This window comes from Scardinius erythrophthalmus (genome assembly GCF_964197995.2).
Source record: "Scardinius erythrophthalmus genome assembly, chromosome: 15".
Classification (NCBI taxonomy): domain Eukaryota; kingdom Metazoa; phylum Chordata; class Actinopteri; order Cypriniformes; family Leuciscidae; genus Scardinius; species Scardinius erythrophthalmus.
This window is the reverse complement of record NC_138235.1, coordinates 14,521,015-14,546,681: the sequence shown is the minus strand read 5'-3', so window position 1 is coordinate 14,546,681 and position 25,667 is coordinate 14,521,015. Positions and strand designations below refer to the sequence as shown.

At 37.3% G+C, this 25,667-nt stretch overlaps 3 protein-coding genes across 5 annotated transcripts; 2 read left to right on the top strand and 1 right to left on the bottom strand.

The window, feature by feature from the left end:
- The first annotated feature begins 873 nt into the window (after nucleotides 1-873).
- etv7 (ETS variant transcription factor 7) lies at nucleotides 874-8,908 on the top strand. 3 transcript variants are annotated; one of them, XM_081385929.1, is made up of 9 exons: nucleotides 874-1,174; nucleotides 1,691-1,811; nucleotides 3,098-3,262; nucleotides 3,362-3,481; nucleotides 4,281-4,427; nucleotides 5,307-5,462; nucleotides 5,602-5,744; nucleotides 5,818-5,918; nucleotides 7,453-8,908. In XM_081385929.1, the coding sequence occupies exons 1-9, from the start codon at nucleotides 1,139-1,141 to the stop codon at nucleotides 7,634-7,636; spliced, it is 1,173 nt and encodes a 390-aa protein (XP_081242055.1). In that variant the 5' UTR covers nucleotides 874-1,138; the 3' UTR covers nucleotides 7,637-8,908. The 3 variants fall into 3 exon arrangements, with proteins under 3 accessions (XP_081242055.1, XP_081242056.1, XP_081242057.1); XM_081385930.1 differs by having other exon boundaries at nucleotides 1,018-1,174; nucleotides 1,694-1,811; XM_081385931.1 differs by having other exon boundaries at nucleotides 1,018-1,174; nucleotides 4,350-4,427.
- Nucleotides 8,909-9,607: 699 nt separating this feature from the next.
- On the top strand, nucleotides 9,608-13,182 carry pnpla1 (patatin-like phospholipase domain containing 1; the record flags this gene model as incomplete). Its single annotated transcript, XM_081386506.1, has 9 exons — nucleotides 9,608-9,812; nucleotides 9,988-10,220; nucleotides 10,866-10,931; nucleotides 11,054-11,263; nucleotides 11,698-11,758; nucleotides 12,070-12,300; nucleotides 12,381-12,513; nucleotides 12,667-12,789; nucleotides 12,879-13,182. The coding sequence occupies 9 exons, from the start codon at nucleotides 9,608-9,610 to the stop codon at nucleotides 13,180-13,182; spliced, it is 1,566 nt and encodes a 521-aa protein (XP_081242632.1).
- Nucleotides 13,183-15,366: 2,184 nt separating this feature from the next.
- LOC308702970 (uncharacterized protein) lies at nucleotides 15,367-22,526 on the bottom strand. The gene is made up of 6 exons (XM_081386166.1): nucleotides 22,378-22,526; nucleotides 20,955-21,555; nucleotides 18,724-18,864; nucleotides 18,473-18,537; nucleotides 17,980-18,246; nucleotides 15,367-17,218 (listed from the first exon to the last, which is right to left on the bottom strand). The coding sequence occupies exons 2-6, from the start codon at nucleotides 21,544-21,546 to the stop codon at nucleotides 17,174-17,176; spliced, it is 1,110 nt and encodes a 369-aa protein (XP_081242292.1). The 5' UTR covers nucleotides 21,547-21,555; nucleotides 22,378-22,526; the 3' UTR covers nucleotides 15,367-17,173.
- Nucleotides 22,527-25,667: the final 3,141 nt, after the last annotated feature.

The following is a 25,667-nucleotide window of genomic DNA, read 5'->3' as shown; positions in this document are numbered from 1 at the left end:
TGGTGCTGATCAAGAGTCACTCCCAATTTCTAGTATTGCCTTATTGCATCCTTCTCATGGACATTTAATAATTTGTGACTTTTCAGTCTGAGTTCAATCTCTTTTTTGGCCTAATAATTATTTATGCACACCTGAATATAAGCCGTTTTCATTTCCAGCCTCCATGAACAATTATATGTCACTTATGAATGATTAAATACAAAATCAATAGTAGTTATTAAGATTAATGTGGTTTGGAATTTGGTCAAATGTGCCTGGAAAAAAAATATGATCAGAAAATCAACGTGCCTAATAATTCTGCACGCACTGTGGTGATAAATTATTTTCACCATTATTTAATTTCATATTTTTTCTATGGTATAATGGTCACTTTGATTCTTGAAATCCATCCATCTTCCAAACTGCTTGTCCTATAGGGAAATGGGGATGCAGACGCTGAAACCTTATTCATATAAGCTTATTCAAATGAATGAATGAATGTTTCCCTCACGTTCCTAGGGGCGCTAAAGTAACATGCGTACCCCTAGGGCGCTAAAGTACCATGCGTAAAATACGCACCTCAACCGAAAATTGCTGACAGAAATGGATAAAATGATAAACAAAACTTAAAGTAGAAAACTTAAAAATGAACACACGTAGAAACTTTTTTTTTTTTTTTTTTGGTTCTCAGAGCATCTAAATTTTGTTTGCAATGTTCTTTTAAAGTTTCGCTCTTTTAAAGTTTACCCACTATGCATATTTCCTACGCATTTCAGTTTAATAATCTTTCTGGACTTTCAGGAAACACCAGATGGGCTATTGGAGAGTCAATTCATACACAAGCATAAGCCCTATCTTTTCCCTACGGTGTTTGTGTTTGTGAGATTTAAGAGCACACACACACACACACACACACACACAGCCCCTGGCAGATCCGCTCTCTTTCGTCTCTTTCGTTTTCATTTCCCGGAAGGATTCCTTTCTTAATTTTGCAGGCGATCCGCATAAGAAAAAGACAAACTCTGCTGTGCGAGAATACGGCGTCACGCGACTTTAAACGCCTTATTTTGTGTATACATCGACACGTTGTTGATATTTTAATCAGTTATTGATAGCGTCGCGAATAAATAGAAGAGTGTGTCAAGTCTTGAAGGTTAACATGAGTGACGCCTCCTCTCCGCCACCTTTAATAAAGGTAAGAGACTCACTCACTCACCAAATAAGTGCATTGTAGACCCACTGTTAAAAAATCTGAATGAGTAGGCTAATCAATGTTTGTATTAGTGCCTCAATAAAAAACGAACTAAAGTAATTTAATCACATTAAAACACTTTACTCCTCACTTTAAGCAAATGTTATAGGCTACTCAAATGGCTGTTTTGTTATTTTGCAAACCCTCTCAAAATATCATAATGTGAAAGTAAAATATTAGTGTAGGTTTTTGATGCAAATCTACTTTATTAACAATTTAGGCGACGGTGTTGGGTAAAACTGAAAATAAAAACTGTGTGCCTCAAATTTACTTTCACTTTTGCAGTGTGTTGTTTTCATTCAGCATTCAGAGTCACTATCTAGTTTCTGCCCTTTCTAGTTCATTCATATATTATACATCACTGAAATCATGAAAGGGAATTAAAGGCTGAGATAAAGACTTCCCTTTCATTTGTTATTAAAGTAAATGTTTCTTTCTGCTTTCCCTTCCAAACATCAGCAGAGTTGTAATGGGAACGAACCCTCAGTTTGTGCGCCCGTTCTGCCCAGCCCTCAGAACGGACCTCCCTCCATGAATGAAGCCATGCCTGATGAACTGTGCAAGCTCCCTGGAAGACTACGTATGTTCCCATAAAAACTACACTTCTGCGGTTACAATAAATGCATACAGATCACAACGAACGACTAAACATGTTTTAGGTGCATACATTAAAGGAAAAGTTTACTCAACAACATGACTTCTTCCAGGAGAACATCCAAGCTGCACTTTTCCACACAGTAGCCAGTAGTCTTAAAAAAGGTCAAAAAGAACAATAACAATACCATAAAGCGTTTAGCCTCATATATTTGTCTACATCTAAGGCCCAGTTTACACCTGGTATAAAGATGCGTTTTGGTCGTTTGGATCAGAAGTTAACGACGCTAAATACAGACGTAAACGGGTCTAAAACGCTTTGAGCTTGTCCACTTTCCACCACTTCCAGAGGTAGTTGAAAACACATTCGTCCGGATTGCTTTCGTAGTGTAAACGCTCATGTGGACAAATGTGTTCAAACAGCCACAAAAGACCGTCTTCTCTCCACATACTGACCTGATGAGTAACATTATAGGAAACACATGAGATTCAAACTGGTTGCTGAAGACCCATGTTTAGTTTGAAGATGAAAAATGTACCAAGCACAATGTTCTCTCACCATTCCTGATTTCTAACACACACTCAGCGTGATCTTGCTGCTGTCAGAGCAGAAACTAAAGCTAAGTTTTTCTATTTTTCGTGTTCATATGTAAATTGCGAGAGCTTATTTTGTCCATTAGATCAAAAGATCTGAAAAAGCCCATACTTTTATCCGCCCATAGACCCTGTTTTTGAAGAAATCAGGACAGAAGTGGTTGAAAGTGGACAAAAGAGGCGGATTAAAACACCAGGTGTAAACGGGAATGTGTCTCCCTCGTCTACTTGTGATCCGATCCACCAAACGCATCTTAACACAAACAGGGACTAAGTCTTCTTGTAGTCGACAGTCATACAAAAGTTTTGTGAGAGGAATAGACTGAAATTTTTCACTCAATTTACTCTCAAATAACATTCAAACTTGCACATATTCAAACCTTGTGGCTCCAGATGCATCACATGAGATTTGAATATACTCACATTTGCTGCGACACACGGAATGTATTTTCAGCAAATTATGATATCAGTTTGGGTCTGTTCTTCAAACACATGCAAGGCTTCATAAATAGTAACAGACTACTTTTTAAAGAGCTTAAATGGCTTTTTTTAGGAGATTCAGAGTCACTTCACACTGCTGCTTTCATTCTAGGACATCCTGCACAATATCTCTTTATGTTTCTGGAATGACACAAGGCTGAGTAAATGAGCCCTTTATTTTCTGGTTGTAATGTACAGGGATCAATCCTTCTCTGTGGGATAAAGAGGATGTGAATCTCTGGCTGCGCTGGGCTCAGAGGGAATACTCTTTGCGACGTGCGGACCACCAAAGATTTGAGATGAACGGAAAGGCACTTTGTCTTCTCACCAAAGAGGACTTCCGTCTCCGCTGTCCCAGCTCTGGTGCGTGATGCTAAAACTATTAGGTTATAGTTATCAGATTTGTCCAGAACTTTTATAATAACTGCACTGTGGAATATAACTGCAACTGCTGTGAAACAGGTGATGTTCTGTATGAACTCCTTCAACATGTGAAGCAGCAAAGGAGATGTGCAATCTTCACTCCGCTGGCCAACTCCTACACACACACACAACAGATGATCGACTCGCATGCGACCACAGGTGATCTGTTCTATCTATCTATCTATCTATCTATCTATCTATCTATCTATCTATCTATCTATCTATCTATCTATCTATCTATCTATCTATCTATCTATCTATCTATCTATCTATCTATCTATCTATCTATCTATCTATCTATCTATACATCTATCTATACATCTATCTATCTATACATCTGTCTATCTATACATCCGTCTATCTATCTATCTATCTATACATCCGTCTATCTATCTATCTATACATCCGTCTATCTATCTATCTATCTATCTATCTATCTATCTATCTATCTATCTATCTATCTATCTATCTATCTATCTATCTATCTATCTATCTATCTATCTATCTATCTATCTATCTATCTATCTATCTATCTATCTATCTATCTATACATCCGTCTATCTATCTATCTATCTATCTATCTATCTATCTATCTATCTATCTATCTATCTATCTATCTGGTTATTTAGGTTTCAAGGTAAGGTTAAGTAACAAGTTGAAAGAACTCTTCCTTGTTCCGTCTGTTTCTTTATAAACACACTGATCTGCTTCATTTGTGAAACGGGGTTAAATTACACCCATTCCTTTATGCAGGAGGGAATTTCCTGGTTGCAAAACTAGAGCCGTTGCCAAAAGGTGTGGCTAAATCAGACTTAACTCCATTCAAACAATATTACACATTTATTTTACTTTAATATTGGACTTTTTGTGTTAGACTTGACCCTGTAATGTTATAAATAAAATGTTAATTTGCTTTGCAATTGCAGCTGTAAATAGCACTTGATAAATGGTCTTGCAGGTCCTTGTGTTCCCTCTAACAGAAGTGTTCCTGTTTGTCCTGTGAATCCAAATTCTCGGGTGTTAACAGCCGGATGCAGCACGGATCACAGCCAGGAGGGAAAACCGTTGTCTTCTTACCCTGAGCATCCACAAGTCATGAAAACAGGTCAGTGTTTAAGCCATCTTTGTTACCCACTTTATCTTAAAATCTAAAACTAGCCTAAGTAAAAAATAAAATAAAAAAACGTACTGCTTAAGCTTACTGAAGAAGACAAGTTAACAGTGTTAAAGAACAAAGAAACTGAATACAAGCATATTGAAGAAAAAAACTACAGTAGAACAAAGACATGAAATAGACCTACCTGAAAAACCTCAAGCACTAGATCTTAGTAATACTACACAAATTGTATAAAGTAATCAAATGTGTATAAAAACACTGCAGTCAGTGAACACTAGTCTTCACTGTGTTAAAGTTTAAAAAATGATTCAGTCAAGAGCAGTGAGAGATTTTCTCTTTTTTATTTTTTGATTAACAATAATAGATTGCTGTCACTTTAAGACCAAATGCATGGATCCAATATACTTTTCTTTCTCAACTGTTTACATTAACGTAAGACATAAATGACTGTGTTTACTTGCAAAGATGGTCATTTTGACATATAAGTGTGCGTATTTAACTGTTCAAGCCGAATTAGTCAGCAAAAAGCACTCACAAATGAGTTCTCTTTCGCTTCTTATTGTGTTTCAGTGGTTTAAAATCACTTATTTTTACACATCAATGATTAAATACGCATTCAAATCATAAGCCTTTGTGACCGGGCAGCACAGCAGAGTCACATGCAAATTTATACCGGCTACTTGTGTCCACGGGTGCATCGCCCACCCCCAGGACAGTGGTATTTTTGGTTTGTTATATTTAAAGGACCCACCAAAGCTTGTCCATCTTGTAGTTTCCAAGTGTGTCCCGGCCCTCTGGTTGAGATCCACTAATATCGGATATGGATGAGTTTGTTTTTTTAGCTCACTGTTTACCCATATTCTGCAGAGCTTTCTCAACATTCCCCCGAGGAAGGACTGCAACAGAAATCTCCAGACAAAACCAGACAGCCTGTAAATATTTTCTGTACAGATGAGCCTCTCAACCTGTCCAGTAAACCTGCAAACACCACACACACCACTGAGGCCAATGGAAAGATTCCAGGTGCTCATTGGAGACATTAACTATGGCTGATATCATTTAATAATTTCCAAACCCTGGAAATGAAGAAAAAAAGAATACAAATTACAGTGTGTCGAAACCATAAAGTAACATGCCTTTGACCATTCCATCCTTTCTTTAGACTGCAAACTGTTATGGCACTATGTGTACCACCTGCTGTCGGACAGTCGGTATAAGGCCTTCATCCGCTGGGAGGATCCGGACTCCATGGTCTTCAGAGTGGTGGATCCCAATGGACTGGCACGACTCTGGGGAAACCACAAGGTACTTTAACAGGAGAGTCTTCTGTGTTTAAGTGTTATTGACAATAACCGGGTCTGTTTGTTTGTTATTGCAGAACAGGGCCAATATGACCTATGAGAAAATGTCTAGAGCATTGCGCCATTACTACAAACTCAACATTATCAAGAAGGAGACAGGGCAGAGGCTGCTCTTCCGGTAAGTGGAGGCATTTGAAGCACATTAGTATTTGTTTGTACTTGCTCATAACTCAAATGTCGGAGTTGACTTATATCAGTTGTTAGTTGATGGTGATGCTGATATAATTCCTATATAGGCTAATAATGATGGACAATTAGTAATACCCTTTGTAACAAAGAAGTGTAATTGTATTGAATGGGCATTTGTAGTGTACTTTAAGTTCATTTTTAAGGTCACCATGAATTCAAAATGGACAATTCTTATTTTTTATGGAATATTGCCGTGTTTATTCTAAATGATTTATCGGTGCACATCATCATTTAAAAAAAAAAAATTTATGTGCCCTCATAATCTTTTATATTTTATCTGCCGATAAAGCAGAAATGTACCTTTTTGGTTAGTACACTTCAACCAAAAACACAATAAGAGGATGAAATCACACTCAAGTCCTACTTATGAGTCGAAAACACTAAAGTTCAGCTAATTGAATTTAATACATTTCAGTTCACACTTACAGTAGCTACAAGTCCCCCTGTAGTCAATTATTTTAACCCTTAAAACATCACTAAAATTACATATTTTAGAGCGTTTTAGAGACTGTCTTTGGTTCACTGCAGTTTTAAGGAGAAAATACTCAGCAATGTTGTTTTACTCACATGATTTGTCTTAAAGCACATTAAAAACACGACATAGACATACAAACAACATTAAAAACTTGATTTTCACCACAGGGTTGACTTTAAAGTGTATTATTTTCTGTAATAAATACTCCTTTTAATTGTGTAAAGTGTACTTTTTTTCACAAGTGATACTAAAAGCCAATTAACTTTTGCATGAATTTCTGTTTATGTTTCTTATGATGCTAAAAATCTTTAAATCTGAAATGGTATGATTAAATGCGGTCTGGCATGCATTCTTCAACACATACCGTTTAAAAGAGATGCTTGATTAGGTCGGTTGAGAGATTGAAAATAGTGTATAGATAATAGTACCCATACATCCATATCTGTAATTTCATAGTTTAATCACTTTACTGTTGTTATAAAATGTGGAAAATTAAGACACATTAAGAATGAGTAAATGTCCCCACACTTTTTTAAGTAATACATATTTTAGACAATCTAGAAATTCACTAAAATATTTGAAAAATTATTTTTACAGATACAGTTGATAAAGTAGATTTCTGAACTCACACAAGAGGGAGCTAAAACTGTTAATTCTGTTAAACTGGGCATGATGATCTCAAAAAGGAAAATGCTGTATCCCTACCCCTAAACCTAACCCTACCCATAAGTTATCCCTAAAAAGAGTGAAATGATGGTGAATAACACTGATGTAGAAGCACCGAAACCTGTCTGTGAGTCTAAACTTGACATAAACTGTAAACTTGTCCCTCAGATCTGACTGGTTGGTTGGAATGTTGTTCCAGGATCAACAAAGATGTTGATCCAGGAACATGTTGCACATGGTGAAATCAGGATCTGCGTCCTGGCCCATTTGTTGATCAGTCACTACCTAAATGTCTTTAAAACTGTCTCTTGGTCTGCCGCAGGTTTCTGAAGACGCCTGAGGAAATAATGCAAGGCAGGTCGGAGCGTGCAGAACCTCCGGAGTCTCCTGACAGTCCCGCGTCCCCTGACTACAGAGAAGACGCTCTGGAAGTATCGCCTGTTTCGACCCCTACCACCCCGAGTCCCAGCTCTGATCACAACTTCAGCATATCGCCAATCCCATGACACTCACTTCTACATTAATTAACCTGGCCTTTTAGAATGGGAAACCCCAGAGCTGGACGTCCGATACAGTTTGATGTGAAATACGGACTGCCATCTACATCCCCAGAGATTGCTGATATCCTGTAGAGGAACCATTGGAATATTTTAGGAGATGCTCAGTTTAAGTTTACTTCACACGGTAAAGACTCAGGGTAGTTTATGCGTTTGTTTGCTGTGAGGATGTGTTGAAATTTACACGACACATTCATCAACGCAACAATTATGATTGATTCACATTGTCGAGTTGATATGAAACGTTCTCAGGCTGTAAAACTGTGCAATGTTTTTTTTTTTTTATAAATTTGTGAACTGTACTGCATTGATTAATCAAATAGCATTAATAATATGGGTGACACTTTATTTTACAGTCCTGTTCCACATGAAAATACTATACAGTAATTTCAGTAACTGGGTAATAACTAGGTAACCCTGAACCTACACTAAACCTAATGTGCCCCAGTACTTTCTTAGGTAAGTACACTGTAAGTACACGTAAGTGCACGTACTGTAAAATAAAGTGCGACCACAATATGTACACTGAAATCGATGTTTTCATTAATTGCCTATTAACTCTATAAAGGTAACTATATATATATATATAAAAAAGTTCATGAGCATCTAGTTTGTCATATTTTAGGTTAAAATGAATATGAATGCAGAATAGAAAGTTTGTATTTTGGGAAATTTTATTTGATTTTTGAGGCTTTTCGCAGTCAAATGTAAATAAGTAAGTTGTTTATAAGTAAATATGTCATTTGGTCTCATAAAATCTAGTATAATAATGGTAACACTTTAGTTTAGGGTCCAATTCTCACTATGAACTAGTTGCTTATTTGCATGCATATTACTAGGATATTGGCTGTTCATGAGCACTTATAAAGCACATATTAATGCCTTATTCTGCAGGATTCTACATCCTGTAATCCACCCGATACCTAAACTTAACAACTGCCTTACTAACTATTAATAAGCAAAGTAGGAGTTTTAAAAATTAGGAGGAAAAAGTTGTAGTTGATAGTGAGAATTAGACCCTAAAGTTACCATTATTATAACATAAATAGAAAAATCTGGATGAATGGTCAATGAAATTAAATACCACCTAATTTATTTTTTTAATTTCTTTGAAGAACTGGGATTCCCAATGTCTGGGAAAAGCCTTTATATTAGCCTAATTTTTAAAGTGTGATTTCTAGACCTGGAAAAGTCATGTAAATTAATAAAATCTTAAAACTCAAACTGATTTTTTAAATAAATATAGATCATCATCCTCAATTTTTATCTAAGAAATCATGAACATTTGGAAAAGTCATTGGGCCTTTGAATATTGTTCACATATGAGGGGCTTTTGAGTCAAAATCGGTTGAGAACCTCTGATCTAAAAAGCACTGAAGTGACATCACTGGCTTATTGCTCACGGCAAATCAACTGACTGTGTGAACAGTAGGTGCATTTAAAATAATGGTCGCTACATACGTTTTGGAAGAGGAAGAAGACAACTTTTTGTTTCAACTTTATTGATTCAGTTCACGGATCCATACTCCCTCTTGATAGATGTGCTTGTAATGCATGCCATGGTTTAGCTCTTCTCTACGGTAATCTCCACGCTCATAAAGACGTTTACTAAATGTCAAGTAATTCGTATTGCTCCAAAGATGACAATAATATACATTTACCTCTGAAGGCCTCTGAAGGTTGTGTGCAGACACATATAAAGGCCTAATTCAGACACCATTACGTGAGGAATTGATTTGAGATCATTCCCGGTTTCCTAGAGGGGAAGGAGGGACTTTGTGGGCTTTCTTACATTTCTTTGTTGTTAACAACACCGTGACGGTCTGATTTTATCTTGTTGCTCTGACGGTCCTCATCTTAAGTTAGAGTCGGAGCACTGAAGAGCTGATACCATCCGACCACGAGGAGATATTTCCAGTCATGTCATCACCGTTATGCGTTCTGTCTAAAAATGAGAACCTCTCCGTGTCTTTCTGTGGTTCTGGCTTTCTAGCAACTTACCAACTCGGTGCTGCGCAGAGTCTTTTGGATAACGCAGCCTGGATCCTGCAAGGAGCACCAAGAGTCTACGGCGCGTCTGCTGGTTCTCTCGTGGCTGCAGCGGTCGCCTGTGGGTCCAATCTAGGTAATGTGAGATCTTTCTATTCATATTCACCTTCATTTATCGACTATGGGACTAGTGTTAAAAAAAAGACCAGGTTGGTCCAGGGATTAGTGCGCTGTAAGTCACTTGGATAAAAGAATTAGGACTTAAAGAACTGTTAAAATGAGTCAGTATACTTAAATCCACCTTCTCACAGGACGCGTGCGAGACCAGCTCTTGGAATTTGCGAGATTTGCCAAACAACAGCCGCTCGGTGTTCTCAGTCCCACGGTGGATATTTTCAGGTCGCTGGAGGTCACACTGCAACGCTGTCTGCCTGATAATGCCCACACTCTGGCCACCGGACGGCTGCATGTTTCCATGACTCGCGTGTCTGATGGGAAAAATGTTTTATTGTCGGAATTTCACTCCAAAGATGACCTTATAAAAGTAAGCATCATTTTTGCCATTTCATTTAAAAATGTATATGTATAAAATGTATAAAAATGTTCAGTTTACAGTAGTGTGTCATGTTACAGCTCAATTACAGCTGTTGCAACCCAATCTCATGAGAAAATGTAACTATTTTATGAGTTGGCGAGTTTGCATTCATTTGTACTATATGATTTGTACAAATTTGTAGGAAAAAAGTCCTAAAAACCTAAACTTTGGTGAGGTAAAAGCAAATATGAAAATGAGACTATTCAAGTTCATACAAATTTACCACCAATTCGCCTCGCTCCGATGCTCCTACATCGGAACTAGACTCGCGTACGGCTGTTACAGAAGCCAGTGATTATAGTTTAAATATGGATATTTTCTTTAAAAAAGGTGCATGGCTTCGCTTCAGAAGGCCTTTATTAACCCTCTGAAGTAGTGTGGATTACTTTTATGATTGAGGGATGCACTTTTTGGCGCTCACTCCCGTTATAAAGCTTGGAAGAGCCAGGTTATTTTTTAATATAACTCTGATTGTGTTTGGCTAAAAGAAGAAAGTCATATACACCTAGGATTGAGGGTGAGTAAATTGTGAGATGATTTTTCATTTTTTGTGTAAACTAACCCTTTAAGTGGTCTCTTTCCGTCCTCTACAAGGCTCTTTTGTGCAGTTGTTTTGTTCCTGTATACTGTGGCGTGATCCCACCACAGTATAAAGGCGAGGTGAGTACAAGTGTTTGTACTGTATGTCCTCTGTAACAACATGCCTAAGAACTACAGAAATACTCTAAACCAACATGCAGCTTAAAACAAGCTATACATATAACACCTCTATACTTTCCCAGCACTATATGGATGGAGGTTTCACAAACATCCAGCCCTTAGAGGATTCCTCTCCCACCCTCACCATCTCCCCGTTTGCTGGAAACATGGACATCTGTCCCTCTGATACCTCCACCATCCTCTTTGACGCCATCTTACAGAATCTCTCCTTCCAGTGCTCCCTTACCAACTTCCTCAGACTGGTAGATGCTATGTTCCCTCGGGACTGGAGGGTGAGTTCTGTATGTCCCAACACAAGTACCTATTTGCTCTAATGCTGCCTTCACGTGCTATTGGAGATATCCTTCATCCCACTTCTGAGGTTTATGATTACGAGCTTTTCACATTCAAGTGCTTTGTTGTCGGAAAGAACAGGAATTATGGAGGGCACCAGGTTTATTCTTGCCTAATAATTGGGAAAATCTTATTAAAGCCAAAATAATATTTAGCGTCCCATTATTATTAATTTTGTTGGGGAGTAAACCACCTTGATCACTCTCCACTGGAAGAGCATCGAGCAGCTTGAACATTCTGTAACTTTTATGGTCTTTATTAAATAAATAAATAAATAAATGGTAATATGGGTTTCAAATGACACAATGGTGAATAAGTGATGACATAATTTTTATCAACACTTCCTTTAACTTAATTCATTGTTAATTGACAGATTTTGAAGAAGGCTTTCTACAGTGGATACCAAGATACCGTATACTTTCTGCAACAGAACAGTGAGTTTTACAGTAAATTTTATTTATTTTTTTACAATTATTTTTTCGGATGTTCATGTTGAAGTATTCATAAGTATATATGTAAAGTGAACAATTAGTTTAGGTAAGACACATCCAATGTCAAAGTATGCACAGCTTTCAAAACATAAACCCTTTCACATATACAATTTTAGCGATAATCTTTTGAAAATTCTAATCTGAAATATTGGAACCTTTGTGATTTTAATATTTAGACACAACAATCTTAAAAAGCTGAATCAACTCTGAATCACGTCAACTGTCATTCATAACTGTCTCACACACCTCGACAGACGCTTTGCCGTTGTTCCCTGAACGGAGAAAGGAGTCAGACGCATCTGATGATTCCCTGAGCTCAGATCACTGGATGCTAACACAGACTGATTTTGTTGAGGAAGAGGATTCACAGCAGAACTCCCTGGAACAACCCGAAGAGAAGACCATCAATGGGGTTTGTTCATCCGTCAGTCCGTCCCGTCAAGAGCGCACAGAACATAAGATCTCGCCAGTGAAGGTTCAGGAAGGTACTGTAGGGTCCTGTTTGCATTTGTGATTATGAAGGATTCGATACATAAGTGAAACATTCTCCTATTCTCTGTTTTAGTGCTGCTGTGTAATATTGAGAAACGGCTGGAGATTATGAGTAATCCGGATGTCTCTTTATCTCAATGGACGCTCTCATACCTGCTCTTGCTGTTTACACTGCCAATCTGGAGTACCACAATCTTATGGGAAAGGTATAGAGGAAGGGGAAGTTATTTTGATTAAAGATTATGAGGAGAGGACACATGAATAAAAAAAATGTACCACCTAAAGGTTTCTGAATTTAAAAGGCATTATTTAGAGGCTGCTCATAAGCACTCATGTTGTTTGGATATGTTGTTTCACAGGTCTCAGAAATGGATCACTAAAGCTACGACTTTGGCATACTGGCTCTGGCATGGCGTCAAGATATTTATGATCTTTGTACTCAAAATTGTGTTGTCCACTATGAGGAATGTCCTTGGAGACATGTAAGTACACAATAACAAAAAATCATTGTCTGTTGTTACAGTTATTGTTAATACCACCACTGAGGAAGTATCTTCTGCCTTTTGCAAAGGATGCTGAGTCTGATCAATTTCATGTCTGCACAAGTTCATGATGAGCACCGCAGGCCCAGAGAGTTTGCTAAGAGACACATGGCCTCCTCTAATCTGAATGGCCACGTCTCATCTCTTCTCCCAGCGAGCGCTTCTGTGGCACAGACCCTGCCAAACATCTACACGCTCCTGTTTTCACTAGAAACAGAGAACAAGTGGAGAAGACGCAAGACAGAGGTGCAACACACATTACAACAACATGTGAAAAGAAATGAAAATAATGCAAGCAATGCAGGATGCTTAATGTTACACAACACAGAGTGAAGTTGATGTTCGGTTTCATTTTTTTTTATATATATATATATATATATATATATATATATATATATATATATATACTAACATGGGACTAGCATTGGGACAATGCTCTAGATGTTTTAGTGTCTTTTTAAAAATCTAATAAAAATGTATGGTAACACTTTACAATAAGGTTCCATATGTTAACTTTAGTTATTGGTAACCCTTTATTTGACAGTGTCATTGTTACACGTTACATGTAGTTAATATAGCAATTACTATAAATTGTGCATAATTACATGCAACTAACCCTAAACCAAACCCTAACTCTATAGTAAGCACATGTTGTTAATTATTATTAGGCCTACTACTTAAACGTATAATTACACTGTAACCCAGACACGTTAAAATAAAGGGTTACACTTTATTGTAAGGTGTCCTTGTTACAGTGTAACTATACGTCTAAGTACCAAGTAATATTAATTAACAGCATGTACAGTGTACTTACTATATAATTAGGGCGGCTAGGGTTAAGGTTTGGATTAAGGTTAGTTGCACGTAATTATGCATAATTTACTGTTAATACTACAGTAAGTACATGTAACATGTATAAAAAGCACACTGTAAAATAAAGTGTTACTAAATAAAGTGTAACTAAACCACTTATTAATCTTTTAACATTTACTAATACATTATTAAAATCAAAAGTTGTATCTGTTAATATTATTTAATGGAACTGACCGAACATGAACTAAAAAAAAAGTTGTATTTTTATTAATTAATGTTAACTAAGATTAATAAATACTGTAACAAATACATGGCTCATTGTAGGTTAATGTTAGTTAATGAATTAACTAATGTTTAAAGGTGCTCTAAGCGATGTCACGCGTTTTTTATGCTGAAACATTTTTTGTCACATCCAGCAAACATCTCCTCACTATCCGCTAGCTGCCTGTCCCCTGAACACACTGTAAAAAAACGCGGTCTCTGTAGACAGCCCAGGCTCCACAAACGGCAACATAAACAAACTGGCCCAGCCTGGACCACGAAACATAACAAACAGTGTTCCAGCCAATAACTGACAAGAATGATTTGGGGGTGGGGGTTGGGGGGTTAGTGCGCGTGCACATGAAGGGCGGTGTGGGAAGTGGAGGAAAGAGAAGCATGAAGAGGGAAGTTAGCTAGAGGAGAGATGTCCTAGACAACGACAACGACTAACGTTAGAATTATATTCTCTTGAATTTTGATATGGCCGACACACGACCAAAGAGACGACGTTCCGATGAACAAATAGCAAAGAAGAGGGAACAAGGAGAAGCAACATGCAAAGTCCATAATTTACATCGGAAAAGCACGGAAGGGAGGGGGAGGGGACGGGATGAGGAGGAGGGAGGGTCGAGCTAGCCTCCGTTTTGTTTGACAATACTTCAAACGTCAACAAGAAGTGACGTCACCCAGCATCGCTTAGAGCACCTTTAACTAAAGGGACCTTGTTGAAAAGTGTTCCCTATTAAGTTATTGCCCATTTTTATGCTCGCGTAACTCCTAAAAAACTTTTAGAAGATACTTGTGATAGTTAAACACTTATATGAGATAATAGATAATAGTTATAAGACATTATTGAAATACTTTTTTTTTTTTTTGCATTTACCATTTTTTGACAGCACTAGTTTTTAACAGTAAAGTTTTGAAAATAACAGAAAATGTTAATCTCAGATATGCTGTCAACACATTTGAACTATTTGCTTTAGTATTATAAAAATATACAGCTGTCTGAGCACCAAAAGGGTTGAAGACCCATGTCTTGGTAAACAATAGTTTTTATATAGTTGTTTATTATTTAATCTAGCAATCATTATATGATTTGTGTTAAAGGTCCCGTTGCATGCGATTCCATGTTTCAAACTTTAGTTAGTGTGTAATGTTGCTGTTAGAGCATAAATAATATCTGTAAAATTATAAAGCTCAAAGTTCAATGCCAAGCGAGATATTTTATTTAACAGAAGTTGACTACAAAAAACGGCTCGATTGGACTACACCCCTCTACATCCTGCATTAGTGACATCACCAGAACCGTTTCTTGACTAACCTCCGCCCACAGGAATGCTCCCTCAACTCTACTGGCTACTTGCACACTTCTTATAACTTAGCCTACTGTGTTTACTCAGCTCTTACGGTGATTTTCTGAAGTAAAACTGACGCTTCATCTTTTGTGTGATGTACAATAAACTTTATTAAACTCATCAGTACATGTTTGATCATCATTCAGACAGCAGACTTGTAGGCTATTAATAAATAATGGATACATAGCCTACAAGCAGATGACAAATACGTTATAATAACCGTAATTAAACTACTAAACCATACCTGTTTCATCTCTATACAGCAATCTGACTCTGTAGGCATTATTGTCCGACTCGAAATGAACGCCGTTACTGAGAGTTTCTGATATTATCATCATTCCATGAGATGAATTTTTCCTGACAGACTGAGCACGAGCTCATGAAGCTCCGCCCCCTGTGTCGTCCAGCAGCACCTCATTTGCATTTAAAGGGGACACACTGAAACGGCTCGTTTTTCTAAACCCCAAAAAATGTCAATTTAAACATGCTGTAAAAAATGATCTGTTGGGTATTTTGAGCTCAAACTTCACATACACACTCTGGGGACATCAGAGACTTATTTTACATCTTGTGAAAAGGGGCATAGAACGGGACCTTTAAATAGTTCGACCAATTATAAAATCCAATGTTAGTTTCACTTCATCTGATTGATTTGCCTTTGATATCCCACAATCCTGTGCTTTCCATTCTGTAACAGTTGAGCTAAAAAAAAATAAAGATAACGTCTGAAAGTTGCGTGTATAAATGTGTTTTTGACCAACGTTTTCCACTTCTGATGCCATTTCTAGTGAGAAATTACTTTTATAGTAATTAAATATTCGCTCTATTTTGATGTAGATCATTAAACCGTTGCGCTGCCTCAGAAGTCTGTCTGAAATCAGTTTCATGAGGCACCTTTGTGCACAAACTCTGCCCGCAAAGTCATTGCCTGATGAAGTAAGGCAACAAGTCAGCTGCCTAAGTTTTCGTACGCAGCCGTGGTTAGATCACAGGACCCCGATGACATCAAATCCCAACCTCCAGGAATACCTTCCAGATTGATTAGCAATGGTGCTCAATCTTCTACAGGACGCATTGAAATGTCAAGGGTGGCTAATACAGTTCCAGACAACACTGCCCTGCTGCCATTCACATCCAGAAACAAATACTGCCATTATTTCATGGCATTTACCATTTCAGCACAATGGCACAAAAGAGAGCGCATCGAAGCTTGGTCTCAATCATGCAGTCGGAAGAAACATCCTCTCCCACCATCAGAACAAACATCTGCTGGTCCTTCCACAGACACCACCTCCTCAGTTAAAGAGCACGACGAATTACCTTTTAAAAGCTCAACCTGATCTAGCCATATAAAAATCACAAGACTTTAGATCCATATCTTACATTTTATACCCAAGCGTAATGTTGTTTAGCGTAAATATCGGTTCTGAAAAGAGGTTACACGCAGCATGAGGCCCCGATTTTCTTGTGGTTTAACCTAAAATGTCACAGTGCAGAATATTTCTAATACATACTACCATTCAAAAGTTTGGGCTTGGTAAGATTATATAGTATTTTTTGAAAGAAAGCTGCATTTATTTGAATGTATTACAATTTAATGATATTACAATAAATATTCCCGTCACAGTAAAGCTGCATTTTCAGCATCATTATTCAGTGTCACATGTTCATTCAGATCATTCAGATGATACGGCACCCAAGAAACATTTCTTATTCACAGCTTCAGCATTAGGTTCAGTCCTTGTAGTTTATACAATGGTAATAAAGCTTACAGTATAAACATACAACGACATTTGGCTTGTTCACAAAAGCAGCTACACATATATCACAATATTCTTTCCCAGAGTTTACCCTATGGTACCATTTGTCGTTTTTGACTTCACAGTAATAAGCTCTCAGTCTGGATCACAGGTATTCTGTCCTTCCAAATCTTCAGGCACCTATCAGGAAATGAAAAACAGGAGAAATGACCAAACTGCACACGTATAATAAATCAACTGAAACCATTTACAAGAAACAGGAAACAAAATGAGGAAATAACTAGAACTAAATAACTAACTTAAAGACTAACTTTGATGTAAGAGATTGAATTTCAGAACTCAAAACTTCCTCCCGGACCGCAGTGGGAAAAAATATGCGTTTATTTCTATAGCTTCTGTCACAGCTTTAAATGCATCAACAGATGCATGACCACATTTACAAATCAACCCGTCCTTTTGGTACAGAAACTTGGCCCACAGTGCTACTGTTTACCAACATCAGAAGAATTAAACAATCCAAACACAATCGGAGTTATCTAAAAAAAATATCCTGGCTCTTCAAAGCTTTATAATGGGAGTGAATAATGACTGAGCTTTAGAAGACCAAAAAAGCGCATCCATCCATCATAAGAGATATCCATACGGCTCCAGTGGGGTTAATAAAGGCATTCTGAAGCAAATCGATAAATATGGATATTTTTCTTACAACAATGCATCGTTTCACTTCAGAAGGCCCACTTTAATAGGCCTTTATTAACCCCCTGGAGTCGTATGGATCACTTTTATGATGGATGGATGTGCTTTTTTGGGCTTCAAAAACTAAAGTACCATTCACTCCCTTTATAAAGCTTGGAAGAGCCAGGATATTTTGTCATTTTTGGGCGAACTAACCCTTTTAATGATAAAGTGCTTTTGCTTTTTGCTGCCTGATCCGTTTTTACCTGTCTATGGGCCGCACACATTTGTGTGAAGGAATCCTGTAGGTATTGATTACCGAACCCCATGATTCGACCGACCGTCTGGCTGCACAGTCCAGCTACTTTAGCAGTGAAGTCCAGGGTGAAGGCGAGTTTGACCAGCTCAGGGGAGGCGTCTGTGGTCTGGGGAAGAGGACTGGGGATCTGGGATATATAGCGATCCGCCAGCTGCTGGAAGGAGCTGTACGTCAGTTTCTGGAGGAAGTCCTGGACACCCTTATTCTTGCTGATCTAGAAGGAGATTTGTCATTATGCTGGTCAATATGACCGAAAAACCACAGAACGGTGTGATTGAGCAGTCAGAATACAATGTCCTAAAGAGCCATGTAATAAAATGTGTTCATAATTAATTGTTTTCTCCTTAAAATAGCTTCTGTATATAGTGAATAACAGTCAAATGGCTGAACATTATGTCAAATGATAGGGACTCAAACTTCGGTAATGATTAAATGCTAACTTTTTGATCAATAATATCTCCATGTTGTTTCAGCAAGCTGATAATCCTCTCTGTATTGTCATCACCTGAGGAGACACAAGTGTGTACATTTACAACTTGTGATAAATTGAAACAAGCTTTGAATAAATCAATTAATAAGTAAGTAAAATGTTCCCAGAGCCAGATCCCCCAGAGTATTCTGGGGAATTTATTCTGCTCTAAAAACATGAATTGACTGGATCTCCTGCTAGTCATGTTTCATAGAGAATCACCTGAAGATCTGCTATCTTCTACACAAGCACTAGAAGGCAGTGGAGCAGAATCATCTTTCGGACTGAACTGGATCTCATTCACAATCCACTCCAATTCCTCTGAAACTCTCTCAAAGTATGTATTACTGGAGTCCGCACTCACTACAGGGAGAGGAAGGGAAACAAGAAACCATTCACATACACAAGTTTTTTTTTTATTTAGTTGATGTATATGGACCAATGACACAGTGACATTTAAGTTTGAAGGCTTGTTCACACCAGCATAATTATTTGGCACTAAAACTCGGTACTTTGGCACAAAAAACATTGCAGACTGAAAATACAAATTCACTCCCAGACCGCTTATAGAAAAGCAGAAATGCTCCAGTTGCCAGAGTACACAAAACGATGCGCAACTTTCCATTTCTGACACCTGACAGTCGTGGAGAGAAAAGGAAGTCAAACTTTACTTACATTTTCAGATTTTTTCCATCAAATAATACCAAATACAAGAGTACAGAACCTGATCCAGATTCTTCCTCTGCTATTCAGTCAGTGTAGAGATGGGTCGCTGACATTTAACAAATAATAATACATTCAAAATGTAAAAAATATATAATCTACTTCATTTTCTTGAAATTCTATAAGTGTTGAGCAACTTTTTCTTGAGTCTCTGTATGAATGTCTGACTGATGTGTGTTAAGGGTTGGTTGGCTAACAATTTTAAAGGTCATTTTAAAGTTAATTCTCTTTCGGTCCAAAGGGATGTGATGAGGATCACCTGGGATTGCTTTCAGGGATAAAAACCTAGGTGGAATATCCGATGGACAAATAAATGCTGACATGAAAACAGCTTTTTTCATATTAGATACATATCTAAGGTGAGGTCTATCCTCTCCTTTGAGGACTTGGAGAAAGAAAGTTGTGCATGTCTTTCTTTCAACCTGTTAGGATCACTGTAATGCATTGTATTTGGGTGTGAGTCAGACCTTTTCTGTGAAAACAGGGAAAACAGTTCAGAGTTCAACTCGAACCTTGGAACACAGTAAAATTCATTCACTATGCGTCCGAATCCGAATATGGTTACTTGCATACTATAGAGCATTAGCAGGCGAAAAACAGTATGCGAGCTGAATGGTATTCATATAGTACTCATGAAAGAGTAGGCAAAAAGTACCAGGATGATGTACTACTTCCAGTGGGATTCTGAAGTGTGCACTCGAGGGACACTTTACTATCCCATGAGGCCACGGGAGAGGATTTATGAATGGAGGTGAAGTGATGCCATTGACGCTGGTAAGTCACATGATAATGACAACATGGCGAATGTAGTACACCCAGATTACATACATACATTCATACTATACTGAACATAATTTTTTTAGTGGTCGCGACTCGCAAAGCAGGTTTAAAACAAAAGGTAGTATCTACTAAACAGTATGCGATTTCAGACGGAAGTCAAGGAAATGAAAACTGTTGTGCAACCACCACCCCTTTATTCAAATTAAAATGTTTATTGCACCGAATTTCTGTATTGAACTTTTAGTGTCTTAGTGTGAACAGACCTTGACTCCCTAAATGACACGTTATTTCACCAGAAAAAAATACATATTCTGTCATCATTTATTTATTCTGTAACCCTCAAGTTATTTTAAACCTGTATGAGTTTCTTTGTTCTATTAAACACAAAGGAAGATATTTTGAAGAATGTACAGTTTCTGGTCCTCATTGACAGAAAAAAATACTATGGAAGTCAATGGGGAGCAGAAACTGATTGGTTACCAACATTCTTTAAAATATCTTCTTATAATATAGGCTAATGCCCCATCTGATTTTTTTTCCTGTGGGGTCCATCAACTGTTTGGTTACTGACATTCTTCAAAATATCTTCTTTTGTGTTCAACAGAAGAAATAAATTCATACAGGTGTGAAACACATTATTACATTTTAAGTGAACTATTCCTTTCAATGTAAGAATTTGACATAAAAGATGAATATGCATTCATCTAATAAGGTAAAAAAATTGGCACTGGAAATCAATTTAACGTGGCAGATATTGCTCCTTAATGAAAACGTTAATTTCCGCACAGAATTGAAAGAATATGAAAAGCTTCTGGGGTCAGCTGTCCATGACAGGCCCAAACCAGCCAAGTTACCAGCGCAAAAAACACAAAAAATATTGTCTTATTATTACCATTATCAATAAAATCTCAGAAAAGATCCAGATTTTAGGCAATATCGCACTGACTCACCATCTGAAAGCCCTTCCACGCCGCCAGGAACTGCCCGTTGTAATGACTCTCTCTGCTCAACATGTTGATCGCTGAACAAGATCTTTTTCAGAGAGTGTTTTTTCCTCAGAGTCTCAGTGTGGCCGCGTGAGCTTTCATAAGAAGTGCCAACCCCCTGTTCTGTTGTAGACTGTCCACAGTCTGTTTCTGAAACCCCTTCTCCGTTCACTTTCAGGTCAGACTTCTTCTTAGAGAAGAGTTTGAGAAAACCTCTTAAGGGAGAGCGCCCCTTGGCTTGGCTCTTCGGTGCTGATTTGCCCTTACACGGCAAATCAGATGCTGATGTAGTGCACTCTGGGCACGGGTTGATCTTCAGAAGCCTCTCTGCTGACAGGCAGGGCTTGGAGGGGTCACTGGACGCCCGTCTGGCCTGGCTTCCTCGCTCATTCCTACTCACCGCCTTGAGTTGTTTCAGCTGATGTTTCTTGCATCCTTCATTCAGGCTGAGGCTCCGCTTGACGTACGTCTCTAACAGACATTTAGCACACTTCTGATCCAACAACAGCAGCTGAGAGTTACGGGAAGCAGACTTGAACATGTTTGTACTTTGCATTCACAGTGTCTATAATGAAACAATATAATACTGTTAGAAGTTAGAACCAAATAACACACACATGAACACTGTATTTTCATCTATTTTATAGCATTTGATCTATCCAAAATACACACAATCAAACATTAACTTTTCCAGTTCCACATTCTCATATTAGCTCTTTTTGACAAATTTTCAAGTGTTTTTTATAACCTTTATTTTGTCTTTAACCTTTATTTTCTTATTACATCCCAAGATCTTCGTTGAGACTTCTGTGACCTTGGTAAACATTAACCATGGTGAAAATGACCCACAACTGTGTGTCAGGCATCATTTTTATTTATTTATTTATTTACATAATAATCAAAACGATTTATATTATTTCACTGTTTTATATTATTATCTTTTTTTTCAATCTGATGAATTCATATATATATATATATATATATATATATATACACACAAAATGACAGTTTTTTACAGTAGGACTATGGTAAAAAAAAACATCTACCATCTAACTATGGTAAAAGTCATATTTAGACCAAGTGGCTTCATACAGTTTACAGTGTTAAAATGAAACCGTAAGTTATCTGTTATCTGTAACGGAAGTTAGGTCAGTGCCGTGTCTCATAACCCAGCGAGCTGCCTACTTAGATACTTTTGGGCAACATGTCCACGGTTATGATGGCTCCAAATGCTTGTCTAAGTAGGCAGCTCACTAAAAAGTTTTGAGGCACAGCCTTTACCTTCGTAGTCTCATAAAAACACTTTTCATTTGTTGAGACGGCCAGACGCGCTGTCCCGTTCATTACACTTATCGCGACCTCATTATTTTAAGTAAATACACCTCACCTTATTGGATGTAGACCACCTTTGGACGTAACGTTAGAGATCAAATAACGGGTTAAAAAAGTGCTTGCACTTGTCTTGCAGAAGTAACGCGACAACTTCCCTGCAAGTTGGCGGTTCCGACGGGATCACGTGACATTCACGGCCCACCCACCTCATGAATATTAATTAGCATATGGATACTTTGTAGTCATTACAAAACAACAACAAGACTCCACATGCAGGCTACTACCGTTGTCACTTTGAACTCTCCACAAGATGGCGATATTCATTCAAAGTTAATTCTATTTATGCTACTTACAGACAAGACACAAGTTTCCTCTCTTGTTGCTTGGCAGAAATGCATCTCTGCATTTCAATGTCCGCCATTTATGTTCCTTGAGCCTCAAATGTAATAGCGTCATAGTTACATTATTTCATGCACTGTAAACATTATTGTTGATTTAACTTAGAAAAGTTACCTGGTTGTCTTACAATTTTTTTAGATCATTGATATATATATATATATATATATATATATATATATATATATATATATATATATATATATATATTTAGTTATTATTACTATTAAGGAGATTGGTTTAATCAACAAAAAATCTAAATATGATGTTATCTAATCCACATTAATTACCTAAGCTGATTTAACAAAAGAAGAAAAAAAAGTGATAACAAATCATGAAAATAATTTTTTACAGTGTTGCATATAGTCTTTTTGTATGTCTTCAACTAAACTGAAGTAATTGTAATTATGAACTATGTGTTCATAAAGGCCTCTCTATTTTCTCTTTATAAACTGCCTTAGGTTAAAATATTTGGGTATTTCATTCTCTTTGAGCTTAAGAAAACCCAGCTCTTCTTCAGACTCAGTACTGTATTCAGCATTGCGGTGCCTCCTTTAAAACACTCTCTAAAACTAATTGGAAATAATCAATGAAATATTTACAATGTAAACTGGTCTATTCATCAGACTAGGCTCGGTTAGTTCCTGACCATCCTTTAAATTGACAAACTGTCGGACACCTTATTTAATTATTCCGTTCCATTCCGATAACATCAAAACACTTGACAGCTTGATGACTGCAGGAGCCTATCACACAGAATTCAATCTGACTGGCGAAACATAACCTGTGCTTACATAGACTGCGGCAGAGCAGATATTCAACTTAAATTCCCTTAAGAGACCATACGCAAGTCAAAATAGGGCTTATCGTGAGATCCTGTGTCTTTTTGGCATCTTTCAAACAGATATAGGTCAGGAAACACCATGTTACCTCTAAGTCACCCAAGTGAATAATTCACATGAGTTTAACTCAACTCCAGCAGTTTAATTATTCAGAAGTAGGTTAACACTAATGTTAGATTTGCTTGAAGTTGGTCAGCCAGGGAGATTAAAGGGGGCATTTAATTCAATAAACAATAATACGTAATTCTAAAAGACAGTGTAGCAACTTTTAAGTGCATGCAATGGAGATTATACAATTCAGAGAGATTTATAGATTTGCAGTGTGATTTGTTTCCTAAAACAGAGCGCTCAGTCATAAGTGAAAAAGAAGTGCACTTTGTCATAGTTTTAAAGAGAGTATTTATTACGGAAATTATAAATCTTAAACAAATAGGCTATACTTGAGTGTGAACTGCATGTAATGTTTTCTGAAACTTTATTACATGTTACTTCAAATTAAGTGAAAATGTAGCCTATTATATAGTTTCGATTTATATTAAATGAAGAGTGCTTTGTTTTAGAGACCTGCGCGGGACACAATGTTCAGTCCCGCTCCCGCCCGCTCCCGCAGTGTTCAGTCCCGCTCCCGCCCGCTCCCGCAAAGATTTGTCATTTTTAGTCCCGCTCCCGCCCGCATCTGTGATATTATGTCCCGCTCCCGCCCGCAAATGCCCGCAAGACGGCAGGCAGCAGGATGGATGTTCACATTCTGTCTCACGAAAGGTCTTGGAAAAAAAATGCGTGCGCACATAATTCCTTACAGTAACTAACGCCAACAAAGATAAACATTAATCGGCCCAAATTTCAATAGGCTTAATTATCATGTAACATAAAAACAGCCTTAGGCATGGCCTACACACATAGGAACATTTGTTAAACGGATAATTTTTATCCTAGACTACAGGCCATTTAAACATTTAAAATGTGATCACCAAAACACGAAACGCTCCCATATTAGGCCTACGAACAGCATAATATTCACTAGTAGGCTAACAGTAACCAAAAAAAAAAAAAAATTATTATTCGATTAGGTAATATTATTATCTATCTAATATATATAATTATATATTAGATAATGTTAGAATGTTATTGCTGTCTATTTTGAGCTTTCGAGTTCGAACACGGAGCAGCGGGAAGGAATTGTCTCTAAACAAGTGTGCGTGAGATTAGGCCCCGCCCGTACTCCAAAGGACAACATCCACAAGTTTAGGCTGCTTAAAACGTTTTTATTGCTGCCAAACAGAATCTCCCTCAAAACTACAAATTATGTACGCTACTTTAATCATTTATATATTTTACTTTACACTCATATTTAATTTGCGGGAGTGCAGCGTATCATCCCTCCCGCCCGCACCCGCAAGTGCACCTCCATCATCCCGCCCGCGCCCGCAATGACCTTTCAAAATTTGTCCCGCGCCGCACTGTTTTGCGTCGCAACCCGCGGGTCCCGCGGGACTCCCGCGGGAGTGCAGACCTCTACTTTGTTTGACCGACTTAAGTAGGACTTAAGTACATCTTTATTTGTAATTTCATAATTAGCCTACTTCTATTTGAAATCTTTTTTTTTAAATCAAACAGATAATATAATATTAATGAAATGAAAGGCCACTTAAATGCACTTAAAGAGAGTTCACTTTCATGTTTTTCAAGTACTTTCAAGTACACTTTTAAAAAGTGCATGTTCTAATAATGTCAAATGAAAAGCACATAATAATAATTTAACTGTAGTGTCTTATTTGATATTACATTAAAAATATATATATATTAAATGAACTTAATAGCAATGTTATCATTACAAATGTGTAATTACAAATATATTAAATGCATGACATTCAAGTTTTAATAGAAGTGACATTATATATTTCAGTTTACCATAAATGCTTGTCAGTACATTTATCAGTAACTTTAACCATATTTCAAAGACAATCAAAGTAATTATTAACTTGAATATAAGAATGTACAAAAGTCCTACTTTAATGGGTCAAAAAAACACTCTTAAGTTCAGCTAATTGCATTTAATATAAATTTAAACTAAATTATATTTTCATTTGATTGTAAAAAACAGGAA